The sequence below is a fragment of the Ovis canadensis genome, chromosome 11 (genome assembly GCF_042477335.2).
Source record: "Ovis canadensis isolate MfBH-ARS-UI-01 breed Bighorn chromosome 11, ARS-UI_OviCan_v2, whole genome shotgun sequence".
Taxonomy (NCBI): domain Eukaryota; kingdom Metazoa; phylum Chordata; class Mammalia; order Artiodactyla; family Bovidae; genus Ovis; species Ovis canadensis.
In genome coordinates, this window is record NC_091255.1 from 31,460,794 (window position 1) to 31,483,366 (window position 22,573).

A 22,573-nucleotide genomic window follows, 5' to 3' on the forward strand; every position below is an offset into this window, starting at 1 on the left:
AGTGCCCCCTGCTGAGGAAGCTCGGGGTCTTAATGGATGGACCACCAGGGAAGTCCAAGATGGGACAATTTTCTGGTTAATTCTTTTTATTGTGGTAAATATTTTTTAAATTATCATTTTAACTATGTCGAAGTGGACAGTTTTAGTACATTCATAATATTGTGCAATCGTCACCACTATCCATTTCCAGAACTTTTTCACCAGCCCAAACTAGAACTTTGTACTCATTAAGCAATAACTCTCTATTCTTCCCTCCCTCCAGCCCTGGTAACCTCTATTATACTTTCTGTTTCTATGAAGTTGTCTATTCTAGGTACTTCATGTAAGTGGAATCGTACAGTGTTTGTCCTTCTATGTCTGGCTTGTTTCACTAAGCCTAACATTCCCAAGGTTCTGTTTTCACAGCTGAATAATAGTCCATTGTATGTATATACCACAGTTTCTTTATCCATTCATCTGTTAGTGGACATTTGGGATATTTTCACTCTTGGGCTACTGTGAATAATACTGCTCTGAACACTGGTGTGCAAGTAAATCTGTTCAAGTCTCATTTTCAGTTCTTTTGGGTATAAACCCAGAAGTGGTATTGCTGGATTACATGGTAATTCTAGTCTAAAATTTTTGAAAAACTGCCATATTGTTTCTCATAATGGCTGGACCATTTTACATTCCCACCAACGGTGCACAAGGGCTCCAATTTCTCTGCATCCTCACCAACACTTTTTTTTTTTTTTTTGCAGAGTAGCCAGGCTAACGAGTATTAGGACAATAAGGTATCTTGCTGTCGTCTGACTTGCATTTCCCTAATGATCAGTGATGCTAACAGCATCTTTCCATACGCTTATTTCAGGTGCTTATCTTCTTTGGAGAAATACCTATGCAAGTCCTTTGTCCATTTTTAATTGGGTTTGTTGTTGCTGTTCTTGAGTCTAGGATTTCTTTACATAATCTGGATAGTAATCCCTTAGCAGCTATATGATTGGCAATATTTTCTCCCATTCTGTCGGTTGCCTGCAGACAACTGCCAACAGAATAAATACTCTGTTGGTATTGCCACTTGAGGCACTAAATACTTCACTTTTCATCAAGTCTGATTTGCTTGTTTTTTCTTTTGTTGCCCGTGCCTTTGGTTTCAGAGCCAAGAAAAGATGCCAAATCCAATGTTATAAGCTTTGGGCTTATGTTTTCTTCTAAGAGTTCTACAGTTTTAGCTCTTAAATCAACTAAATTACTTGAGTTATTTTTGAGTTAGCTTTTGCACATGGTTTCAGGTAAAGGTCCAGCTTCATTCTTTGGTATGTAGAGTCTAACTTGAAAGCAGATAGAAAGAACCAAGCTCTTTCCTCTAGCCATGCCTTCTCTTTATAGAGCCCTAGAGAGGTAGAGCCCCTTATAAGCTTGATAGGCAAAGCAGAAAGGCCCAGCCCCAGCAGAGAGTACAGAAGATGAGAGCTGAGAAGCTATAGCTTAATAACTAGCATCCATTCACATGTGCACATTTTTTTCCTGAAAGTAAGTGCAGTCATCATGGAAGTTCACCTCCAAGCATTTCACCATGCCTCTGCTAAGAATAAGGACATTCTCCTATATCTTGATATTGCAATATCATTATCATGCCTAAAAAATTAACTCTAATTCAAATATCATTTAAAATTTCTCCATTATTCCTAAGATGTCTTTTTTTTTTTCCCCCTTACCCCAATCTGATGCAGGATCAAGGTTCTAATTACTGCACTTAGCCATTATTTCTCTTCAGTCTCTTTTGAGGTAGTTCCATGATTTTTGTTTTATTTTTCATGACCAACTTTTCTGAAGATTCGGGCCAGGAAAATGTTCTACATTCTGGTTTTTTCTCATTGTTTCCTCATGATTAGATTCAGATCAAACAATTTTTGCCAAGAGTAATAGTACATTATTAAATCTGTATACTTTTTGCTGCTTCAAACCAGGAGACACATAATGTCAAGCAGTCAGTCCCACCACCACTGAGGATGCTGTTTGGTCATTTGATTGGTGACTGTTAGATTTCTCCAATATAAAGATAATTTTCCTCTTGTAGTAAGTAACATTAATAAGTAATCTGTGGGGCTTTGAGGCCATGGGAATAATCTCTTTCTAGTGATCTTTCTTCTAATGGTTTGAGCATCCATTGATGATTACTGCCAGAATTCAGTTATTACACTGGGGGGTTCCAAAATGGTGATTTTATAATTTTATCATTATTTTTAAACTTATTAATTAGCATTCTTCTGTAAAGACAAATGTTGCCCTCTTTTCTTCTTTTACTTATTTACGTACTTATTTGAATATCACCATGGACTTAAAAAAATTCATTTTTATAAACCATTATCATCATCATACTTTTTGATGCTCACACTGTCCTAAATGTGGAGAGTGGAAACTCTTCAGACTGGCTCCTATGTTATTTCTATTTACATAAATCCATTAGTCTTTGAGCATTTCCTTGATTTCTGGCAAGACAAAGTATTCCAGTTGTACCAGTATAAAATCAAAACAAATGGAAAGGCAGTGAGTATAGGTAATAACTCTGTTAAGGATTCCCTAGGACACTGCAGATTATCAGTGGGAGAGGTTCACTTGTCTCAAGAGGTCTGGATATTGACAAAAGGCATCTAATTGGGGAAAATATTCCTCAAAGACTGTAAATGGCAAAAAAGAAAAGTGCATGCCTGGCTTTAAGCTTTAAAGGCCCAATTCACATTTTCCTTTAACGGACAAGCATATGGAGATTAGAAATTTAAATCTTTTTTGGTCATTTTAGATTACGATTAGCTAATTTTACAAACAGCTCTTCAGAACTAACTTGTTAAGTAAAGAAGTTTGGGGATGAAATAGTGAGAGGTACACAGAACAAATAAAAACAGAGGGAATAATTAACTTCAGGGAAAACAAGAGTTGTATCAGAAAGGAAATGTAATTCAAAATATACTTTGCAGTTCACATGATATCTACAGAGACATAATGATATACACGGTGAAAACTGGTTTAACCCGTATTATAGTCTATTAGCTATACATCTGTGGATCACAACAAACTGTGGAAAATTCTTAAAGAGATGGGAATACCAGACCACCTGACCTGCCTCTTGAGAAATCTGTATGCAGGTCAAGGAGCAACAGTTAGAACTGGACATGAAACAACAGACTGGTTCCAAATAGGGAAAGGAGTATGTCAAGCCTGTATATTCTCACCCTGCTTATTAAACTTATATGCAGAGTACATTATGAGAAATGCTGGGCTGGATGAAGCACAAGCTGGAATCAAGATTGCCAGGAGAAATATCAATAACCTCAGATACACAGATGACACCACCCTTATGGTAGAAAGTGAAGAGGAGCTAAAAAGCCTCTTGATGAAAGTGAAAGAGAAGAGTGAAAAAGTTGGCTTAAAACTCAACATTCAGAAACCTAAGATCATGGCATCTGGTTCCATCACTTCATGGCAGATAGGTGTGGAAACAATGGAAACAGTGACAGACTACTTTTTTGGGCTCAAAATCACTGCAGATGGTGACTGCAGCTGTGAAATTAAAAGATGCTTGCTCCTTGGAAGAAAAGCTATGACCAACCTAAACAACATATTAAAAATCAGAGATATTACTCTGCCAACAAAGGTCTGCCTAATCAAAACTCTGGTTTTTCCAGTAGTCACGTATGGATGTAAGAGTTGGACTATTAAGAAAGCTGAGCGCCGAAGAACTGATGCTTTTGAACTGTGGTGTTGAAGAAGACTCTTGAGAGTCCCTTGAACAGCAAGGAGATCCAACCAGTCCATCCTGAAGGAGATCAGTCCTGAATATTCATTGGAAGGACTGATGCTGAAGCTGAAACTCCAGTACTTTGGCCACCTGATGTCCTTGGAAAAGACCCTGATGCTGGGAAAGACTGAAGGTGGGAAGAGGGGAGGATGACAGAGGATGAGATGGTTGGATGGCATCACCAACTCAATGGACATGACATTGAGTAAGCTCCAGGAGTTGGTGATGGACAGGGAAGCCTGGAATACTGCAGTCCATGGGGTCACGAAGAGTCAGACATGACTGAGTGACTGAACTGAACTAATACATTGTGAACTATAATATAGTTATGATGACAGAATGAGGGAAAAACAAAAATATACATGGAGAAGGCAATGGCAACCCACTCCAGTACTATTGCCTGGAAAATCCCAGGGATGGAGGAGCCTGGTAGGCTGCCGTCTATGGGGTAGCACAGAGTCGGACACGACTGAAGCGACTTAGCAGCAGCAGCAGCAGCATGCATGTGAATTGGGAGTAAGAGAGCTAGATTTGGCATCTAAAACTAAAAACTAACATTATTAGCATACTGCTTGCTGCTGCTGCTGCTAAGTCGCTTCAGTCGTGTCTGACCCCATAGACAGCAGCCCACCAGGCTCCCCCATCCCTGGGATTCTCCAGGCAAGAACACTGGAGTGGGTTGCCATTTCCTTCTCCAATGCATGAAAGTGAAGTCACTCAGTCGTGTCCGACTCTTAGCGACCCCATGGACTGCAGCCTACCAGGCTCCTTTGCCCATGGCATTTTCCAGGCAAAAGTACTGCAGTGGGTAAGCCATTGCCTTCTCTGAGCATACTGTTTAGCAATATGAAATTAAGTACTGGAAGAAACAGTGAAAATAATTTTAAATATCAGTCTTTGGGGAACAGAAATGGGTAAAAGTAAGACAGAGAATTGCTGTTTTTCTCTATAAGCTTTGAAGTATTATTTGACTTCTTACATTATACGCATATTCTGCTGTGCTATGCTTAGTTGCTCAGCTGTGTCCAACTCTTTGCAACTCCATGGACTGTAGCTCACCAGGTTTCTCTGTCCGTGGGATTCTCCAGGCAAGAATACTGGAGTGGATTGCCATGTCCTCCTCCAGGGGATCTTCCCAATCCAGGGATCAAATCCAGGTCTCCTACATTGCAGGCAGATTCTTTACTATCTGAGCCACAAGGGAAGCCTGATATGCATATTACTCTGATAAAACATGAACTAAAAAAGGAAAATATTTCCACTTAATAAGGTACCATGTCTACACAGTTTTACAAGATCTTCTACCAGCTTTAAAGAATCAAATAATCCCTACAATACATGAATTATTTCAGAGCACATAGAAAGATGGGAAACTCTCCAATTCAGGCTATGAGGCTACCATAACCCTGATACCAAGAGCTGACAAATAGAGCAAAAAAGAACATGTCATCTAATACCATTTCAGAACACAGATATAAAAATCCTAAAAATAACATCAGCAAATTGAATCTAGCCATGTGTTTAAAAAAATGATAGATAATAACCAGAGTTTACCTCCAAAACAGTTCAACTTTAGTACAGCTACTGATATCAATTCTGCATTAACAGATTAAAGGAGAAAAAGAAAATGATCATTCCTCTTAGAAGATACGAATATGCAAAAAAAGAACTGATAAAATTCAGCACTTATTTATGATGGAATGTAAGGCAACTTCCATAAACTGAAAAGGGTATTACATAATACTATATACCTGTAGCAATGTCCTAAATGGCTATTTCTATTCAACATTGCACTAGAGGTCTAACTAATGTTATAATTAAAAGGTAGAAGAGGTACAAATATTGGAAAGGAAGATTACTACTTGCAGATATACATACTAAAAATTCTAACTGGACTGGCATAAAAATGATGAAATAAAGTGACAGTACAGTTAGGTGGCCTGTTATGATTCCTAGCTTACATTTATACCATCAATCATCAGTTAGATAATTTAACTGGGGGGATAAGTCTTAGTCGCAAGAACAACAAAAACCTTGTAAGAAGTAAGAATAAATCTGAGAGGAAATGTACAAGATCTATATAAAGAAAATGATAAAAAATTTTACTTATGGACATAAAGAAGCCCTAAACATGTGGCAAGACATACTCTTTACTTGAATGAGGAAATTTAATATTGTAAAGATGTCAAATCTCCCTAGATGAATCTATAAATCCAACACAATTCCAAAAACCCAATGACACTTTTTATTGAACTTGACAGTCAATTCTGAAGTTCACATGGGGGAAATGTATATAAAAATAGCCAAGATAGTCTTGAAAAAGAAGAATGACCCTGTATGTGTGTGGGTGAAGTTGGCTTAACAGAGACCAAAGCCACATTTGTACCAGACTTTTCTGCCTTCAAGTGCTCTTTCTCACTACGTCTGGTAATAAAATCTCAGGGGGAACCCATTCCTTGTGGTTGGAGGGGGACTGACCCCAATTTCACAAGCGGGTTGGGCATGTGGTGCAGGCCTGGCCACTCAGAGGAGCCCACACCTTTGGCATGCCACCAAAGAAAGGTTGATCAGAGTCCAACTCAAGACATTTTTTTTGACCAAAATTCTTGGGAAAGATGACCACTTTTCTTGTAGTTATTAAGCTATTATCAGGGTATGCTCAAGGCTACCAGTAGCTATCCTGAGTACCAGGGGAAGAGAGTGCCTAACAGATGAAGAGATGGGAGTCTGATGACATCTTCTGAGCTCCTGGACACAACTTTGTGTAAAAACAGGTCTGCCTTTCTGCACATCCTAGTTTCATAGCCCATAGATTTCCTAATTTGGGCTGCGTTCTGTTACTTGACTGAAAGAATTCTAACATGATACTATAAAATCACAGTAATTAAAACTCTTTGGTTTTGGCACAGAAATAGAGCCTAGGAACACATTTACAGATAAGTGGGAATTTAATTTTTAATAAATGTGGCATTTTGAAGCACTGGGGAAAGGATGGACTATTCAATTAACGATGTCAGGAAATCATCTGGGGAATAAAACTTAAAACACTCCCTCACATCATATACAAAAAATAAATTCCAGATGGATTAGAGAGCTAAAACTAAAACACTAGAGCTATCAAAAAAGTTAGAGCAAAATAAAACATTTTTTATAATCCCGGGGAAGAGTAGACTACCCTAAGAGACATAACCCAGAAGCCATAAAAGAAAATGACAGATATGGCTGTGTACAGATTAAAACACATACATACAATTTATACACGAGAGACACCATGAGTAAAAATTTTTTTAAGATAAATAATAGACTAGGAGAAAAATTAGTAGCATGCACCATAAAGAAATACATAGCCAGAGTCATGAAGACTTCTTATGAACAAGAGAAAGATAAATGACCCACTAGAGAAGTGGGCAAAGGACAGGAACAAAAAATTAACAGAAGAAACAGAAACGGGTAACATTGCAAATGGTGTTACTATAACTAGTCATCAGACAAATGTGAATTGAAATGTTATTTTGTCCTTAAGGGTGCCAAAATTAAAGACTGTTGCTTTCTAATGCTGGTGAGAGTACGTTTATGGTAAATGGGTAAAGCCTTCTTGGAAGACAATTTGGCAGTATTTATTAAATTTTTCATGCACATAATCATTGATACAACAAATCCTCTTCGAACAATCCATCTTAAGTTCTAAATATATGTATAAAAACATACATATAAGCTGTTCACTGCAGCACTGTTTGTAACAGTTAAAAAAAAACCACCCACAATACTATTTTACCATTTCCCAAACACAAGAACCTTACAACAACTTAACACCATTTACTCATCTTGCCCTTTGAACTACTGATGTCATGTCTTTGAAATGTTTTAAATCCCACAAGACGTTAACATCATTGTTTTATTTTTGTCATCATTTCAAATAATTAATTCAAAACTATGTACCCACATATGTACCTTTTCATTCCTTTCTGCAATTACAATGCTTCCTAACCTGAAGAACTTACTTCAGTATTTCTTAAAGCTCTGATTCGCCAAAGAAACAGTCTCTCAGATTTTTCTTTTGCATTTATTTTTGAAAGATACTTTCATTAGGTATAGAATTCTAGGTGGGAAAGTTTTACTTTGTTTTTCTTTCACCACTTTAAATGTGCCATTCAGGGGTCTTCTAGCTTCTACAGTTTCACTGAAAAAAACTAGCCATCAGTCATATTCTTACACCCAAAAGGACAATGGACATTTTTTTCTTTGGTTATTTCTCAGATTTCCTCTTTTTATCTCCTTTAGTTTTAAGCAGTTTGAGTCTGATGTCTCTAGGTGTGATTCTATTTATGTTTACACTGTCTGGGACTTCTGGGCTTCTGGAATCTGTGGGTTGACGTCTTTTTATCAGTTTTAGAAAATCTTTGGTCATCCTTTTAGAATACTGCTTCCATCTGACTCTCTTCTTTACTGACACTCCAATTACAGGTAAGTTAGACATTTGATTGTATCCTATACATCTCTGTACGCCATACCATTTTTTCCATTCTTTTTTTCTTCTTGTGCTTTGTTTTTCATTAACCTGTAAACCACTTTCCTAATCTAATTTTCCACTGCATCCAATTTTCTGTCAAGCTTGAGAATTAAGTTGATTTCAATTACAGTATGTTTTGAATTCTGAAAAGTCTACTTTTTGCCTCTATTATTTAAAAATCACTTTTATTGTGGTAAAATACGCACAGTATAAAATTTACCATCTCAACCATTTTAAAGTATATATTCAGCAGTAGTATATACATTCATAATGTTACACAACCATCATCAACATCCATTTCCATAACTTATAAAACTGAAACTCTAAACTCATGAAACAATAACCCTCTGTTTTCCCCCACCCTCAGCTCCTGGCAATCACCATTTTACTTTCTGCCTCTTTGATTTTGACTACTCTGGAATACCTAAATTTGATTTTTTAATAGATTCTCATTCTCTGTTGCAATCTATTTTTTTATCCGCTTAGTCCATCTCCTGCAGTTTCTTCAACATGTTAGTCAGAGTTATTTAAAAGTCTGTCTATAAACTCCTGTCTGTAGACATCGATCGATCTATTTCTAATGTTAATTTTTTTCCTCTTCATTACTGGTTATTTTTCTGCCCCTCTGCATGTTTAGTAAATCTGTGTTCCTGACACTGTGTACAAAAGACATAAGGAAGCAAGACAACATCTTTCACCATGAAAGTGTCTTCTTTCCTATACTAGACAGACAGTATGAGGGCTGGCCTATATTTATCCAATCAAGAGTTGAACTAGATCAGTGCTGGGCTACAGGCTTACTAAAACTCAGTACATCTGTGGTTTCCTCGGGTGTGGACCTCCTGAGGTTTTGGTTGAGAGACTAGAAGGTCTCTTGTCTCCTCATGCATGAAAGTTTTGGTCTCTGCATGTTTTGAGAAAAGATTTTCAATAACTTTTTTTTGGCTGTGCCATGCAGCATGTGGGATCTTCAGTTCTCCAACCAGGGATCGAAAATGTATCCCCTTCAGTAGAAGCAGAAGACCACTGGACCTTCAGGGAGGTCCCTAGGATTTTCAACTTACCACAACAGAGATGCAGAATCCAGCAAATGGCTCGAGAAGAAGATTGTATGTGTGTTTTTGTATACAAAAAGAACATAGGAAAGACCTATGGCCAGTGATCTGGAGGGCTTCCCTGGTGATGCTAGTGGTAAAGAATCTGCCTGCCAATGCAGGAAACACTAGAGACTCACATTCGATCCCTGGGTTGGGACGACACCCTGGAGGAGGGCGTGGCAACCCACTCCACTATTCTTGCCTGGAGAATCCTACGGACAGAAGAGCCTGGGGGCCTACAGCCCATGGGGTTGCAAAGAGTCAGACGTGACTGAGTGACTAAACCCCACCACTTAGATGCCCACTGGACACTGCCAACTGGAATATGAACCGGTAAAGTTCCTTGGGCAGCTCCACCTGCAGCTTTCCCAGGTACAGAAATTTCATCCTTCTACCTCGGCCCTGTAGGTCTCCATCACAAGAGCCACTTTTGCCTTCTCTCATTCTCTAATACACCATATCCCACCTGTCAGGAAATGTGATTAAATCCACCCTTGGAATTCAATCACTTCCCATCCCCACTACTACCACCCTGGCCCAAATTACTATCACCTCCTCTCTCACTTGGATTAAAGCAATAAGCCTCCCAACAAATCTATCTATCTCCATTCTTGCTCTTTCTACGAAAGTGAAAGTCGCTCAGTCATGTCCGACTCTTTATGACCCTGTGGACTATACAGTCCATGGAATTCTCCAGGCCAGAATACTGGAGTGGGTAGCCTTTCCCTTCCCCAGGGGATCTTCCCAACCCAGGGACTGAACCCAGGTCTCCCACATTGCAGGTGGATTTTTTACCAACTGAGTTATCAGGGAAATGTTCCTCCTATAGTGTACCCTCAACACAGTGGTTAGAGCAATCCTTTAAACCAGGGATCAGCAAACTTTCTCTAGAAAGCCAAAGAATAAACATTTAGCCTATATGGGCCAAGAGGTAAAAATTGAGGCTGCTACAAACGTACTTATATAACAAAAAGAAAAACATGCTTTTATTGACAAAATTCAAAATTAATAGTAATAACTGAGTACATTTTTAAACAAAGTCTACTAAGGAGAAAATGAAAAACAAAAAATTTTTAAAGGATCCCATTTTGCTAAACTGGAGCTCAAAGCCAATGTCCCCCATCATCAATTTGACTACAAATGTTTATCTGTAAAAACCATTCTTAGCTAAAGGCCACACAGAAACAGGCAGTGGGATGGATTTACCCTGTGCGATGTTTGCTGATATCTGTTTTAAAATATAATCAGATCATATCATTCTCATCTCAAAACTCCATTAATAGTTTTCTATTGTTGTGTAATAACGACCACAAATTCAGCAGGTTAAAACAATACCCATTTATTATCCTCAGTTCTGTAGATCAGAAGTCCAGGCGGGCTTGCCTGGGCGCTCTGCTTAGGGCCTTAAGAGGCTGAAATCAAGGTGAGCTCTTCTACAGAAGGTGTGGGAAAGAATCTGTGCCTAAACTCATTCAGGCCATTGACAGAAGCCAGTGCCTTGCAATTGTGGTCTGAGGTTCCCATTTCCTTGCTGGCTGTTAGCCAGGAAGCACTCTGGGCTTCTAGAAGTTGCCTGCATTCCTTGTCATGTGGACAGCCACATGCACAGCCAAAGCACATTCAAATCTTATGCTTTGAATCGCTCTGATTTCCCTTTCTGCTACCAGCTAGGACAAACTCTCTGCTTTTAAAGGTCTTGCTTGATTAAGGTTACACCCACCCGGTAATTATATCTCTAAGTCAGCTGGCTTGGGACTTGCATTACATTTGCCAAATCCCTTCCTAGCAGTGTTTAGGTTAATGTCAGATTAAATAACCAGGGGACAAGACTGGTCGGGGTGAGGGGCATCTTTAGCATTCTGCCTATCACATGCTGCAACAACTTCCTACTCAGAGTAAAAAGATAAGGCACTAATAAAAGGCCCACTCGATCTGTGAAACCTGCTCCCAACTCCCATGCATGTCCCATTACTTCTCTGACGGTATTTCCTACCACTCTCCCTCGGGCTCACTCTGTTTATTCACTACTACCTGTTCACCCAACTTGCTATTTTTTAAACCAGGCCAGATACTCTCCCACCGTAGGCTCTCTGCCCAGAATTCTCTTCTATCAGACATCTACTTTGTTAACTCCTGTATGGCCAAGACTCTGCTCCACTTTTGCTCTTTCAAGAGGCATATCTGACGATACCATTTAATACTACAACCTGTACTCTCATTCCTAGCACTGGCTATTGCCCCCACCCCATTCAATTTTCCTTTTTTCAACTGCACTTATCACTTTTAACATATTATACACATTATGATGTTTATTTCTGTCCCTCCTTGGTAGTAAGGATCTTTATCTATTTTTTTAAATTCGTTTATCTATTTTTGGCTGAGCTGGGTCTTCATTGCTACCTGGGCTTTTTCTCTACTTGAGGTACATGGACTTCTCATCGTAACAGCCTCTCTTGGTGCAGAGCCTGGGTTCTAGGACAAGTGAGCTTAAGAAGTTTCAGCACACAGGCTCAGCAGGTGTGGCTCCCAGGTTCTTGAGGACAGGCTCAGCAGTTGCGGTGCGTGGGCTTAGCTGCTCCGCAGCATGCCTCCTGCATTGGCAGATTCTTTACCACTGAGACACCAGGGAAGCCCCTTTGTCTATTTTTTAAAATGATGTGCTTTTGGTTTACGAAGCAGCTGGCACAGTAGCTGGCATGAAACAGACGTTCTCATAATTCACTGAACGAGGTTCTGGGAAGTTGTTTCGGTTTCTCGTACACATGTGTGTACTAGGTCGTGATGTACAATGTGTTTCTTGCTGAAGAGTGTAGTCAAGAGTGTTTGAAAACTACTTAGGTTAGACTATATGACCTCCATGGTTCTTTCCAAATAGAATTTTTGAATTTCTATGTGCAGCCACTGAATCTGCACCATATCCTTTGGGATATGGCAAGGTGTACAGCCTAGTGACTACCACAAGGCATGACTACTTGGCCTTGAGTCAGCATGCCTGCTGACACTGACAAAGCTAACGAGCATCCATCCACCTGCCAACGCAGAAGACTCAAGAGACACAGGTTCAATCCCTGGTCGGGAAGATCCCCTGGAGAAGGGAATGGCAACCTGCTTCAGTATTCTTGCCTGTAAAATCCAGCGGACAAAGGAGCCTGGCAGGCTACAGTCCAAGGGGTCGCAGAGAGTCTGACATGACTGGGCATACACATACCTGTTCTATTGATGTAATAGGTTAGAAAGCACTGTGGAAATATCAAGAACTGTTGAATGCCCCAAAAGAGAAAAATCTGCACTTAACTCTTCCATCAGAAAAAGATACAATCTGAGAGGAAATCATAAAAAGAACACTTCCCAGATCAAAACTTCCCTGACTGAAGCTTTCATTCACTTACTGAAGAAGTGCAGATGAGTGAAGAAAGAGATCATTCAAAGTCTCTGCTGTAGAAATGGTGACCTGTATGGACTTGGGGAGCAAAGACCACTTCTGAAGTACATAGGATTTCCACTCATCCACGGGCAGATCCATGCTACTTCAGACCTAAAAAATGAATAAGAAAACAAGGAATTCAGTTTTCTACAAATGCATAATTCCAGAAAATCGATTTCATTCAAGCATGCACCACGAGGCCACAAAATCAGATCTTGTAGTCTCTTCCTACAGTTGTTTACATGCCAGGGAAGGATGTATCCTCTCCCGCACCAATTCACATCCCTTCATTCAGAAATTATTTACTGAAAACTGACTTTGTTCCTGGCATCGTACTAGGGAACGGTTATACAATGATGAATCAGATTTCTTACATAGTTCAGTTTTTTCTTTTCAATCCCGAGGTCCCTTCTTTAGTTCAAGCCCTCACCATTTCCTGTCTGGCATTCTTTCTCGAGTGTCATAATTAGTCTTCAGGCCCTCAGACTATCCCTCCCCGTTCCCCCTTCCCAATTTAGTCCATCCTCCATACTGAGACCGATGTCAATTCTCTGCCTTAAATTCACTGATGCTCCTCCTAGAACTTGGGGAAGCCCAGTACAAACCCTTTATCATTTGACCCCTGACCTACTTTCTGATCAAGTCTCGCCTTTTCCTCTATACCCTACTATCCGAATTTGCACACATCCTTCAAGACTCAGTTCCAATGATTCCTACTCCGAGAAGCCTTCCCTGATTTTGGCACCTGTGACGACAGGCGCACACTTTGCGTCTCTCCTGGGGCCCAAACCACGTCTACACTGAGTTAAGGCTACTCACAGCAGAAACTCCCTCGACATACTGTGCTCCCCTCTGGGAGTAGGGACCAGGTCTTATTTACCTTGAGAGACCCCCCCCCACTGTGCCCAGTTCAGGGTCTGGCACCTGCGGGAGCTCAGCTCGGTGTTGCTGAAAGAAGCGAGTCACTGCTTCGACTACTTTCAGTAGCAGAATTATCAGGGAACCCCTCGAACACTCCTCTGGGCTAGCAGTCTATGGCTGCCCGCCAAAGGCCGAGCGCGGTACGTTTCCTAGAGCCCGCGGGGAAAGCTCCCGGAACCCCTCCGCCCTGCGCCCTTGGCGGCGCCCGCGTCACGGTTCGCGCGCCCCTGCGCTCGGCGCCCCGCCCCTAGGCCCCCGCCATCCCGCAACAAGGCTCGGGACCCGGACTCCGGTGGGTCACGTGAGCCGCGTGCCGCGCCTCAGCCAATGCGGCGGCTGCTTGGCCCTCAGACTGCCGCGTGCCGTGCGCACGTCGGGAGGCGGGGGCGGTTCACGCAGCTCCTCCGGCCAATCGCCTTGGAGCGCGCGGGTCCCCGGGAGTAAAGCCAGGCTTGTGTTGGGGGAGCCGGAGCGCGGGAGTTGTTGCAGCGGAACCATGGTGGGCCACCTGAGCGAGGGGGCCATTGCGGTGAGGCGACGCCTGCGAGCTGGGCGCGGTCCGGGGCGGCTGTGGGCCCTGGGGCCGTGTGGGTGGAGGAGGGGGAGAGAACACAGGAGCCGGAGTGATAGCGGGGGTTGGGTAGGAACCCCTGGATGACTCCCTAGAATCATCAGTTAACGCATTTTTATCGTCATCTTTTTCAACATGCTCATGTTTTTCCTGCTTCAGGAATTGAAACAAAGTAAACGATTGATCTTCCCCCATCTCTCTCCTGCAGCCACTCTTTCTTCTTCCCTTCCCCCATCCGCAGCGAAACTTTTTGCAAGAGTTGTTAGTTTTCAGTTCTTTTCCTCGCCTCGCATTCCCCTTTAACCGACTCGAATTAGTCACTCTCCTCCCTGATCGCTGTAACCCTGGCTGAAGTCAGCAGTGCCTCCTGGGGTTGTTAAGTCCAGCAGACACTTTGGAGATCTAAATCTGTCAGTTCTCAGCAGCGTTTGACTATCGGGCAAAGCTTTCTTCCGGTAGCATCCTCTTCTAAGACGGGAGAAAATCCGTCTTATTTTCAGCTTGGCTTGTCTTTCCCCGTCTTATTTTCAGATCCTTCTGTAAATTTTTGTTGACTCAAGGCTCAACCCTAGGCCCTCTTCTCCCAAAACAATAAAATTACCGTCTCTGTGTCAGTTGCTCACAAGTTTTTTTTTTGTCCAGGGCCAGCTTTACTCTGAAAGACAAACCTCTGTCATCTGTGTACTTGATAATCTCAAAGACATTTTAAATTCAACATGTTCCCAAAGAAAATCTAATATCTTCCTAAATTTGGGCCTCTGCTGTCACCTGTCTGGATGCATGGCACCATTATTCATTAAGTTATGCCAGCTAGAAATTGTGGAATCATTCTTCCTTTAAACTCTCACCCTGGCTGTCACCCTACCTAAGTTTGGTCTGTTATGCCTTCACCCATGTCTCTTAAATCCAGCTACTTCTCTCCAGGCACCATTGTTTGTGCCTGGCCTTCTTCCTTTAACCCAGCATAATCTTCCTCCTGCCATTCCCAACACGGCATATTCCTACCTGTTCTTTCCTTTTTTTCAGCTTTTTAAAATGTAAATTGTAAATTCCTGGTATATTTCATACTCCTGCCTTCCGCAGGGGCTTTGAACATTCTTTAACCTGTGCCTACTGCCTGGGTGGTGCTTTTTTAAAAAAATTATTGTCATTAAATTTTTTATTTTGTATTGGAGTGTAGCCAGTTAACAACGGGGTGTTCTTCATTCTTCTCCTGTTGACTAACATAATCTTCAAGTCTCCACTCAGTTACTTCCTGAAAGAACTCTTCCTTGACTCAGTTTGCTAGGCTTAAGTCCTTTTATTTTCCCACCCTAATTCCTGCTTGTTCACCTATTATCTGTGATTTCAGGCAAGATATTAAACTTTGTCTTTCCTCTTCTGTCACAGGCTAATCATACCTAGTACCTGTTGCCTGTGATTAGTGGAGGGATTAAATGAGCTATTAATTTAAAGTGCTTAGTCCATGTCTGATACATAATACATGTGCATTACTTGTTACCTATTATTAACAGTTGCAGATATGATTTTACATTAAATATTGTTCATTTCATTAATGTCAGTTCCTTTCCTTCACCCCCCCGACTGGATTGTAAACGCTCTGAAGCCTGAAATCTTGTCTGATTTTTTTTTTTGCCCAACACAGTCTCCCCGATTCCTGGAGCAGTGCTAGCAGGTATTAGGTGCCCAATAAATGTTTACTACTTGCGTGTGAGGCAGTGAAAAGAAAGGGACAGAGCTGGATGGAGAGGCACAGTTGGCAAAGCGCAGTGAATATTTTATTTTATTTTTTATTTTTTTTGGCAAAGCGGAGTGAATATTTTAATACATTAAAAATAATTAACCTTTAGAAGTGATTGCAAACTGTAGTCCTTGTCTCCTTTATAGCTGCAACCTTGCATCTTTAAGACAAATTAGGAGTTCTTTACTTTTAAATTAAAACAGTGACTAAGGTATTATTTAAATAATTTGCTGAGTTTTTGTCACATTCAAAATTGTAGTATTACTTAGATCTTGTTCATAAATGACAATGAAAATTTATGTGTGTGTTTTGGTAGAGAACCATTGTCAAATTTCTCATCTAAAGCAAGTAATATTTTAGTTCAAAAGACATAGACCCCCCCCAAAGGGCAAGCAACTAACGCACACAAATAGTGGGGACATTTTCAGCAAGAGCTAACATAAGAGATTATTCATGGAACTATTGTGGTAAATAGAACAAATAGTATTTCTGTCTTAAGTAATTAGGTAATACAAAGAGAGGGGAAGGGAACTAATATTTTTGATCATTTCCAATGTGCCAGATATTTCATTATAGTCAGTACTTACAGTAACCCTGTAAGGTAGATTTTTATCATTAACCCCATCTTACAGACGAAGAAATTAAAATACAGAGAATTAGTTTGTGCACGAGCTGAGGATTTGAACACATACTTTTGAGCATTACCTTCTGTTGCTTTGTATTTTTTTTCCTTACAGTTTTATGGAGATGTAATTGATACCGCACTGTGTACGTTTAAAGTGTACGGCATAATGATCTGACTCACATCGTGAAACTGTTACCACAATCAGTTTAGTGAACACCTGTCACCACACACACATGCAAAAGGAAAAATAGTATTTTTTTCCTTGCCATGAGGGCTCTTAGGACTTACTCTCTGAACAACTTTCATATTTAGCATCGTTAATTATATTAATCCTATTGTATATTACATCGAGCCTGGTACTTACCTTACAACTGGAAGTTTGTACCTTTCGAATAGATTTGTTCAGTTCCTCCTCCCTCTACTTCCTGCTTCTGGTAACCACAAATCTGATCTCCTTTTTTTCTTTGAGTTTGTTCATTTGCTTGCTTGTTTTTGAAGTGTAATTGGCACAACATAGTGATTTGATGTTTCTGTACATTACAAAATGATCACCATCGTTGCTTTGTATTTTTACTAGCAATGGTAATTTGGTAAATTTAAGTCAGTTCTGTCGTAAGTGTATATGTCATGTTATATGTCCCAGAAGAGTGAGTCTTATATTCAGTATTGATGGTACAAATATTAAGAGTAGTAAAGAAATACATGCATTCTGTTTTAGACTCAGATAGAACAGAAAGGTGCTTGATGAAATTACTGATGTGCCCCTGCCCCTAATTCTGTTCCCCAGAAACGGCTACTTAAAAATCAGACTTCTTGGCAGGCTAGTGGTTACGGTTCTGTGTTTCTAGTGTAGTACAAGGGGCTCAGGTTTGATCTGGTCAAAATCTAAGTTCCCACATGCTGTGGGGCATGGCCAAAATAAAGATCACATTTACTGAAGTTTAATTAGATTTACATAAAGTAGAAATTATGTTGCATAAGGTTTGCACACTCTCAGTTTGTAATACATCAAACTGTAAGCAGCAGTACATCAAGCCATATGCAGTTTGATGAATCTGGACAATTCAAAAAGTATAAAAGGACACAGTGCAAGGTCTGCCTCCAACTGGGTAATGTATCCCCCATTACCCAGTTCCTCTCACAAGAGGCAACTACTGGTATGTAAACATTTTCTTGAGGCTGCATAATACTCTGTTTTAAGGGTTGCTATACTTATTTGTCTGATTCCCAATAAATGGGCAATGTAGGGAAATAAATGTTCTATTATGAATAATGAGTACATATATGATGCCACTATTTTATGAATACATGCGTGAAGTAAATGTATATTGTTGGTAAGTATGAATCCCACTTTTATAATTTGTCCAGAGTGATAAAGAACTTAAAGTGTATTCTCAAATGGTAAGCTCTGAAAAGGGTCTTTTACTAATATTATCTGTGGTTTATCCCAGATACCAAACTAAAAATCATCAAGTTTTAATCATGATTTGAACACCTGTCTCACAAGAATCCGTTTTTACTTTTTCAGGCCATCATGCAACAGGGAGATACATCTATAAAACCCATCCTCCAAGTCATTGTGAGTACCTCCATATTTTTATGTCAAACATTTTTTGAACTTACATATAAATTATATTTCATAGAGGACATGCAGTCCACTTTAGGAAATTTGTCCACTCTAAATTCTCTTCATCATCATGAAATTAGTCTAGTCCATGTTGTAACTCTGGGAGAGAAACTGGGCTTTATTTTTATTGTTATGTTAGTCAGAGTTTGACCTCTGGAGGTTCCAATTTGAAGCTTTGCCTTTCTGTTCTTTCCACAATTGGTGGATACTGTATTGCTACCCATTTTTATTTAAGAAAAGTATCATTTCTGTTTTTGCTACAACATAGTTGTTATTCCCATTTCATAGATAAGGAAACTGAGGCTCAGAGAGGAAGTGACTTGTCCAGTTTATACAGTAGGAAGCAGTAGAACCCTGATTTGTACCCAGGTGGTCTGACTCCAGAGCCCACCTGCTGAACCCCTGCTCTTGATTATCTCATCTTAGGAACAGCTTTCTAACCCAAGTTCAGTGTGTCATCACTCTGTTATTCATAAACGTTGCCTTTGTACCTGTCATTTTTTAGCATTCTAGATAAAGTATTAGAATCTTATAACATGAACACCTGCTACCTGTGAGCATCTGGAGATTATAGGATTCCTATAAACCCTTCAAAGTCAGTAGAGCCTAGAGTGAAATAATCTCTACGTAATATAGAATGTGAGCTTTCCTGGTGGCTCAGCAGCAGAGAACCTGTCTGCCAATGCAGGAGACTTGGGTTCGATCCCTTGGTTGGGAAGATCCCCTGGAGAAGGAAATGGCAACCAGCTCCAGTATTCTTCCCTGGGAAACCCCATGGACAGAGGAACCTGGCGGACTAGTCTGGTTACAAAAGAGTCAGGCCTGACTTAGGGACTAAACAACAACAACAACAACAACAAAAACACACCATTACTTCTTCCTCCTTGGTTGTTCTGCCCTGGGGTTTGTCTTGCTCAGATCTGCCTCATATCTGGCTTCTGGAGCTCTTTACCCGAAAAGAACTTGTCTGCTTAAAATTCTTCATTAACCCTATCAGTCATTTAAGGAGTTCTCAAATTTTGCTGAGGATTTTAAAAATCAATAGGAGCAGAATTCTGGACCATGATTGCAGATTCTGAGTCAGTAGGTCCGATGGTTTGTTTCCCTGTTGCTCCCAAACTCATTGCCAGTCTTCTTAAGGCTGTTTTCGTATTTCATTTTCTTCAGAAAGCTGCCTCTGATTTTCTTCAAGCTGAAATAAATGTCTTGGCTCTGCTCCCATGTCATTATGTGCACACCTCTGCTATTCTCTGCCTCCACCTTCACCCCAGTTGTAAGCCTCTTCAGGGAAGGATTTCCCAGCCCCCCATCCCCATTTGTATTTTTATCATGTTTCCTACATAGTGCCTTACCTATATTGGCCGCCTTGTTGTATGTTGTTGTTTTTTTAATTAAATTTTCAATCAAATTTGAGTTAGGGGAGAGAGAACACAAGAGTATTGGCAACTTATTTTGTTTTTAGCTATGTTGTGTTTAATAATGTTAGTAGAGAGAGGTTGGTGGGAGAATCATTCAAGTCCAATTTTCTTTTGCTTGGATTTAGGTGTCAAGAGAGTGGGCAAGCAGCTCTGTTTCTGTGGGACTAATGGCAAACCCACTCTCCTGCCGCTTAGGTTTACTTATCCCTGGGGACTGGGCAGACAACCTGGCTAACGAATCGTGTTTTCTCTCCTAGAACATCCGTCCCATTACTACAGGGAACAGTCCACCCCGTTATCGACTGCTTATGAGTGATGGATTGAATACTCTATCTTGTACGTATGATATATAAATCTAGGAGTTTGTGTTTTAATAATGAAAGCACACCCAACAACCTGATTGCAGTAATTGGAACATTCCAGAAGTCTACATTTGCTTGGCTGTGTCTTCAGTCAGACAGAATTGCAGCTGGCAGAGCGCATTCTAACAATAGACTGGGTCTAGTGGAAAGCTGCCACTTGGCTTAATTAATTTTCTCTAAGTGGTGCTCTGTGCTTTCTTTGATTAATTTCTCTTAGGATGATATTGACATTTAGTGGGTATGATGGGTTAGCTGTCCTATACTTGTCTTTTTGGGGTTTTATTTCTGCATTGGAAGCTTTACAGGGAGAAAGAGAATTTGCAGAATATATGCTTACTATCTCTAGTCACAAGATGAAGGACCTAGAAGAGAGATTTTTTTAGTCTTTGTCATGAAACCTGAATGATTGAAAAGATGATTTGGGGCACTTCAGGAAATACTTAAATTTCATCAAAGCAGCAGGTGTTAAATGCACAGCAAATTATTACTGTTTTTTAACCGTACAGAGTCTGAGTAGTTTTAATTTCTGCAATGTCATTTAAGGCTTTGTTTTTTCTTTTGCTGGTACAAGTATGATCAGCTTTTAGACTGTCATGACTGAAATGTCTTAGAGACTAAAGTAGTCTCTGTGCTTTCAGCTTTCATGTTGGCAACACAGCTGAACCCTCTTGTTGAGGAAGAGCAATTGTCTAGCAACTGTATTTGCCAGATTAACCGATTTATTGTGAACACGCTGAAAGATGGAAGGTATGTGTTTTTTGTTTTTATTTTTTTAGTATTTATTTATTTGGCTTCATCGGGTCTTAGTTGCAGCATGCAGGATCTTTCATTAGGGTGCTCAGACTCTTCAGTTGTCATGAGCAGGCTTAGTTGCTCCGGGGCATGTGGGATCATCGTTCCCCAAGTAGGGGTCAAACCTGTGTGTCCTGGACCACCAGGGAAGTCCCTGTGGTATGTTTTTTTTCCTGTTGTATTGTGTTGTAAAACGGGGGCTAGTTTTTGAACATAGAAGTTTGTTGGATGCCAGAATTCAATTAGGTATCAAAGAGGCAGTGGTGAGCTGTCAGCCAAGAGTTCAGAGCTATTGAGTTCTGAACTCGGGCGACTGAAAACGGGACACCGATAGGACAGACATGTGGAACCAAACTGGAAATTTCAGAGCAGGAAATTAAAGCCAAATGTAGAACTCATATTTCTAATCTCTTCAGCAGCACTGATTCTAGGATTCTCTCTTTAAGTATCTTTTAATGAAAAAAGGGTCACTTTTTAGGGCAAAAGAAGATGTAATTCATTTTGTAACACTGCCCCTTTTCTGCAGTCTTCAATCTTTCATAGTAAACACTTTCTTCAGCCAACAGAGAGTACTGTAGAGTACCTGCATGATGCTCCATGCTAGAGACACAGTGATGAACAGAACTGTTAGTCACACCTGAGTAACCATTGCTGAAATACTCTTTTTTGGTGGCATGCAGAGTCATACTTGCCAAATCTAGGGCAGTTTAAAAAGTAAAACTGCGTTTCCTGGCAATCTAGTGGTTGATGCTTGGTACTTTCGCTGCCATGGTTCCAGGTTCAGTCTGATTGGGGAACTAGGATCCTTCATACTGTACGGTGTGGCTAAAAATTTTAAAAAAATAAAAAAGCCAAAGTAAATAAAAATAGTAGTATTACAACTTACTGAATAAAGTAGGAATTCATAAGTCCTTACTGAATAAATGAATACATGAGGGGGAACAGAAAGCTTTTCTTACGATGGAATGCCATCTAAAAATGTAGATGGATTGACGGAATTAGAAAATCACCATTTGGCAACCGTCATATATGCAAGAAACATTTAATAGGTGCTGCGTAAGTTTCCTGTGGCTGTTCTAGCAAAATACCACATGTTTGATAGTTTAAAACAAAGAACTTATTTCTGGAATAATTTCTGGAAGCCAGGAGTTGACATCAGTTTCCCTGGGCAGAGACCATGGTGTTGGCTGGGCGAGACTCCTCCTAGGAGCTCTATGGGAGAATCCATTCTTTGCCTCTTCCAGCTCCTGGTGGTAAATAGCATTCCTTGGCTTGTGGCTGCATCCCACCAGTCTCTCCCTCCATGGTCACGTTACCCCTTCTGTCTGTACCAAGTCGGCCTCTACCTCCTCCTTTTTTTTCTTTTGACTGCCCAGTGTGGTTTGTGGGATCTTAGTTGGCCAGGCAGGGATCGACTTTGTGTCCCCTACAGTGGAAGTGTGGAGTCCTAACTCTGGACCACCAGGGAACTCCATCTTCCCTCTTCTTAGAAGGATGTTTATAGTTGCTTTTAGGGCCCATTGGATAATCTGGGATAAAATCGCCACTTCAGTCCTTAATTAAATCACACCTGCAGAGTCCCTTTTTGCCACAGAAGGTTCTAGGCGTTAGGATGTGGATGTATTTTTGTCAGGGGTGTTCATTCAGCTGACTGCAGATGCTGAAACAGGTGGTGAAAGTTTGATGAGGAACAAGTTATTTTTAGGG

The 22,573-nt window shown here is 40.5% G+C and overlaps 2 protein-coding genes across 9 annotated transcripts in view; one reads left to right on the top strand and one right to left on the bottom strand.

Moving 5' to 3' along the window:
• Positions 1-17,103, bottom strand: part of SMYD4 (SET and MYND domain containing 4) — a 40,921-nt gene extending 23,818 nt beyond the window's left edge. For 3 of the 8 annotated variants that reach the window (XR_011259795.1, XR_011259797.1, XM_069603045.1), the window contains exons 1-2: positions 13,734-14,045; positions 12,775-12,920 (exon numbers count right to left, since the gene is read on the bottom strand). Coding sequence is in view for 3 of the 8 variants with exons in the window: in XM_069603045.1 (XP_069459146.1) it covers positions 12,775-12,908 (134 nt within the window). In the remaining 5 variants the exon portion in view is untranslated. Of the gene's footprint in view, positions 1-12,774; positions 12,921-13,689; positions 14,062-17,031 lie in introns of those variants that run through there. The other 5 variants (XR_011259794.1, XR_011259796.1, XR_011259798.1 and 2 more) reach the window with 3 other exon arrangements.
• The window catches only part of RPA1 (replication protein A1), a 44,477-nt gene continuing 35,924 nt past the window's right edge, over positions 14,021-22,573 (top strand). Inside the window, exons 1-4 of the mRNA XM_069603054.1 lie at positions 14,021-14,259; positions 18,196-18,246; positions 19,970-20,048; positions 20,713-20,821. Of these exons, the coding sequence (XP_069459155.1) occupies positions 14,227-14,259; positions 18,196-18,246; positions 19,970-20,048; positions 20,713-20,821 (272 nt within the window). The 5' untranslated portion in view covers positions 14,021-14,226. The remainder of the gene's footprint in view (positions 14,260-18,195; positions 18,247-19,969; positions 20,049-20,712; positions 20,822-22,573) is intronic.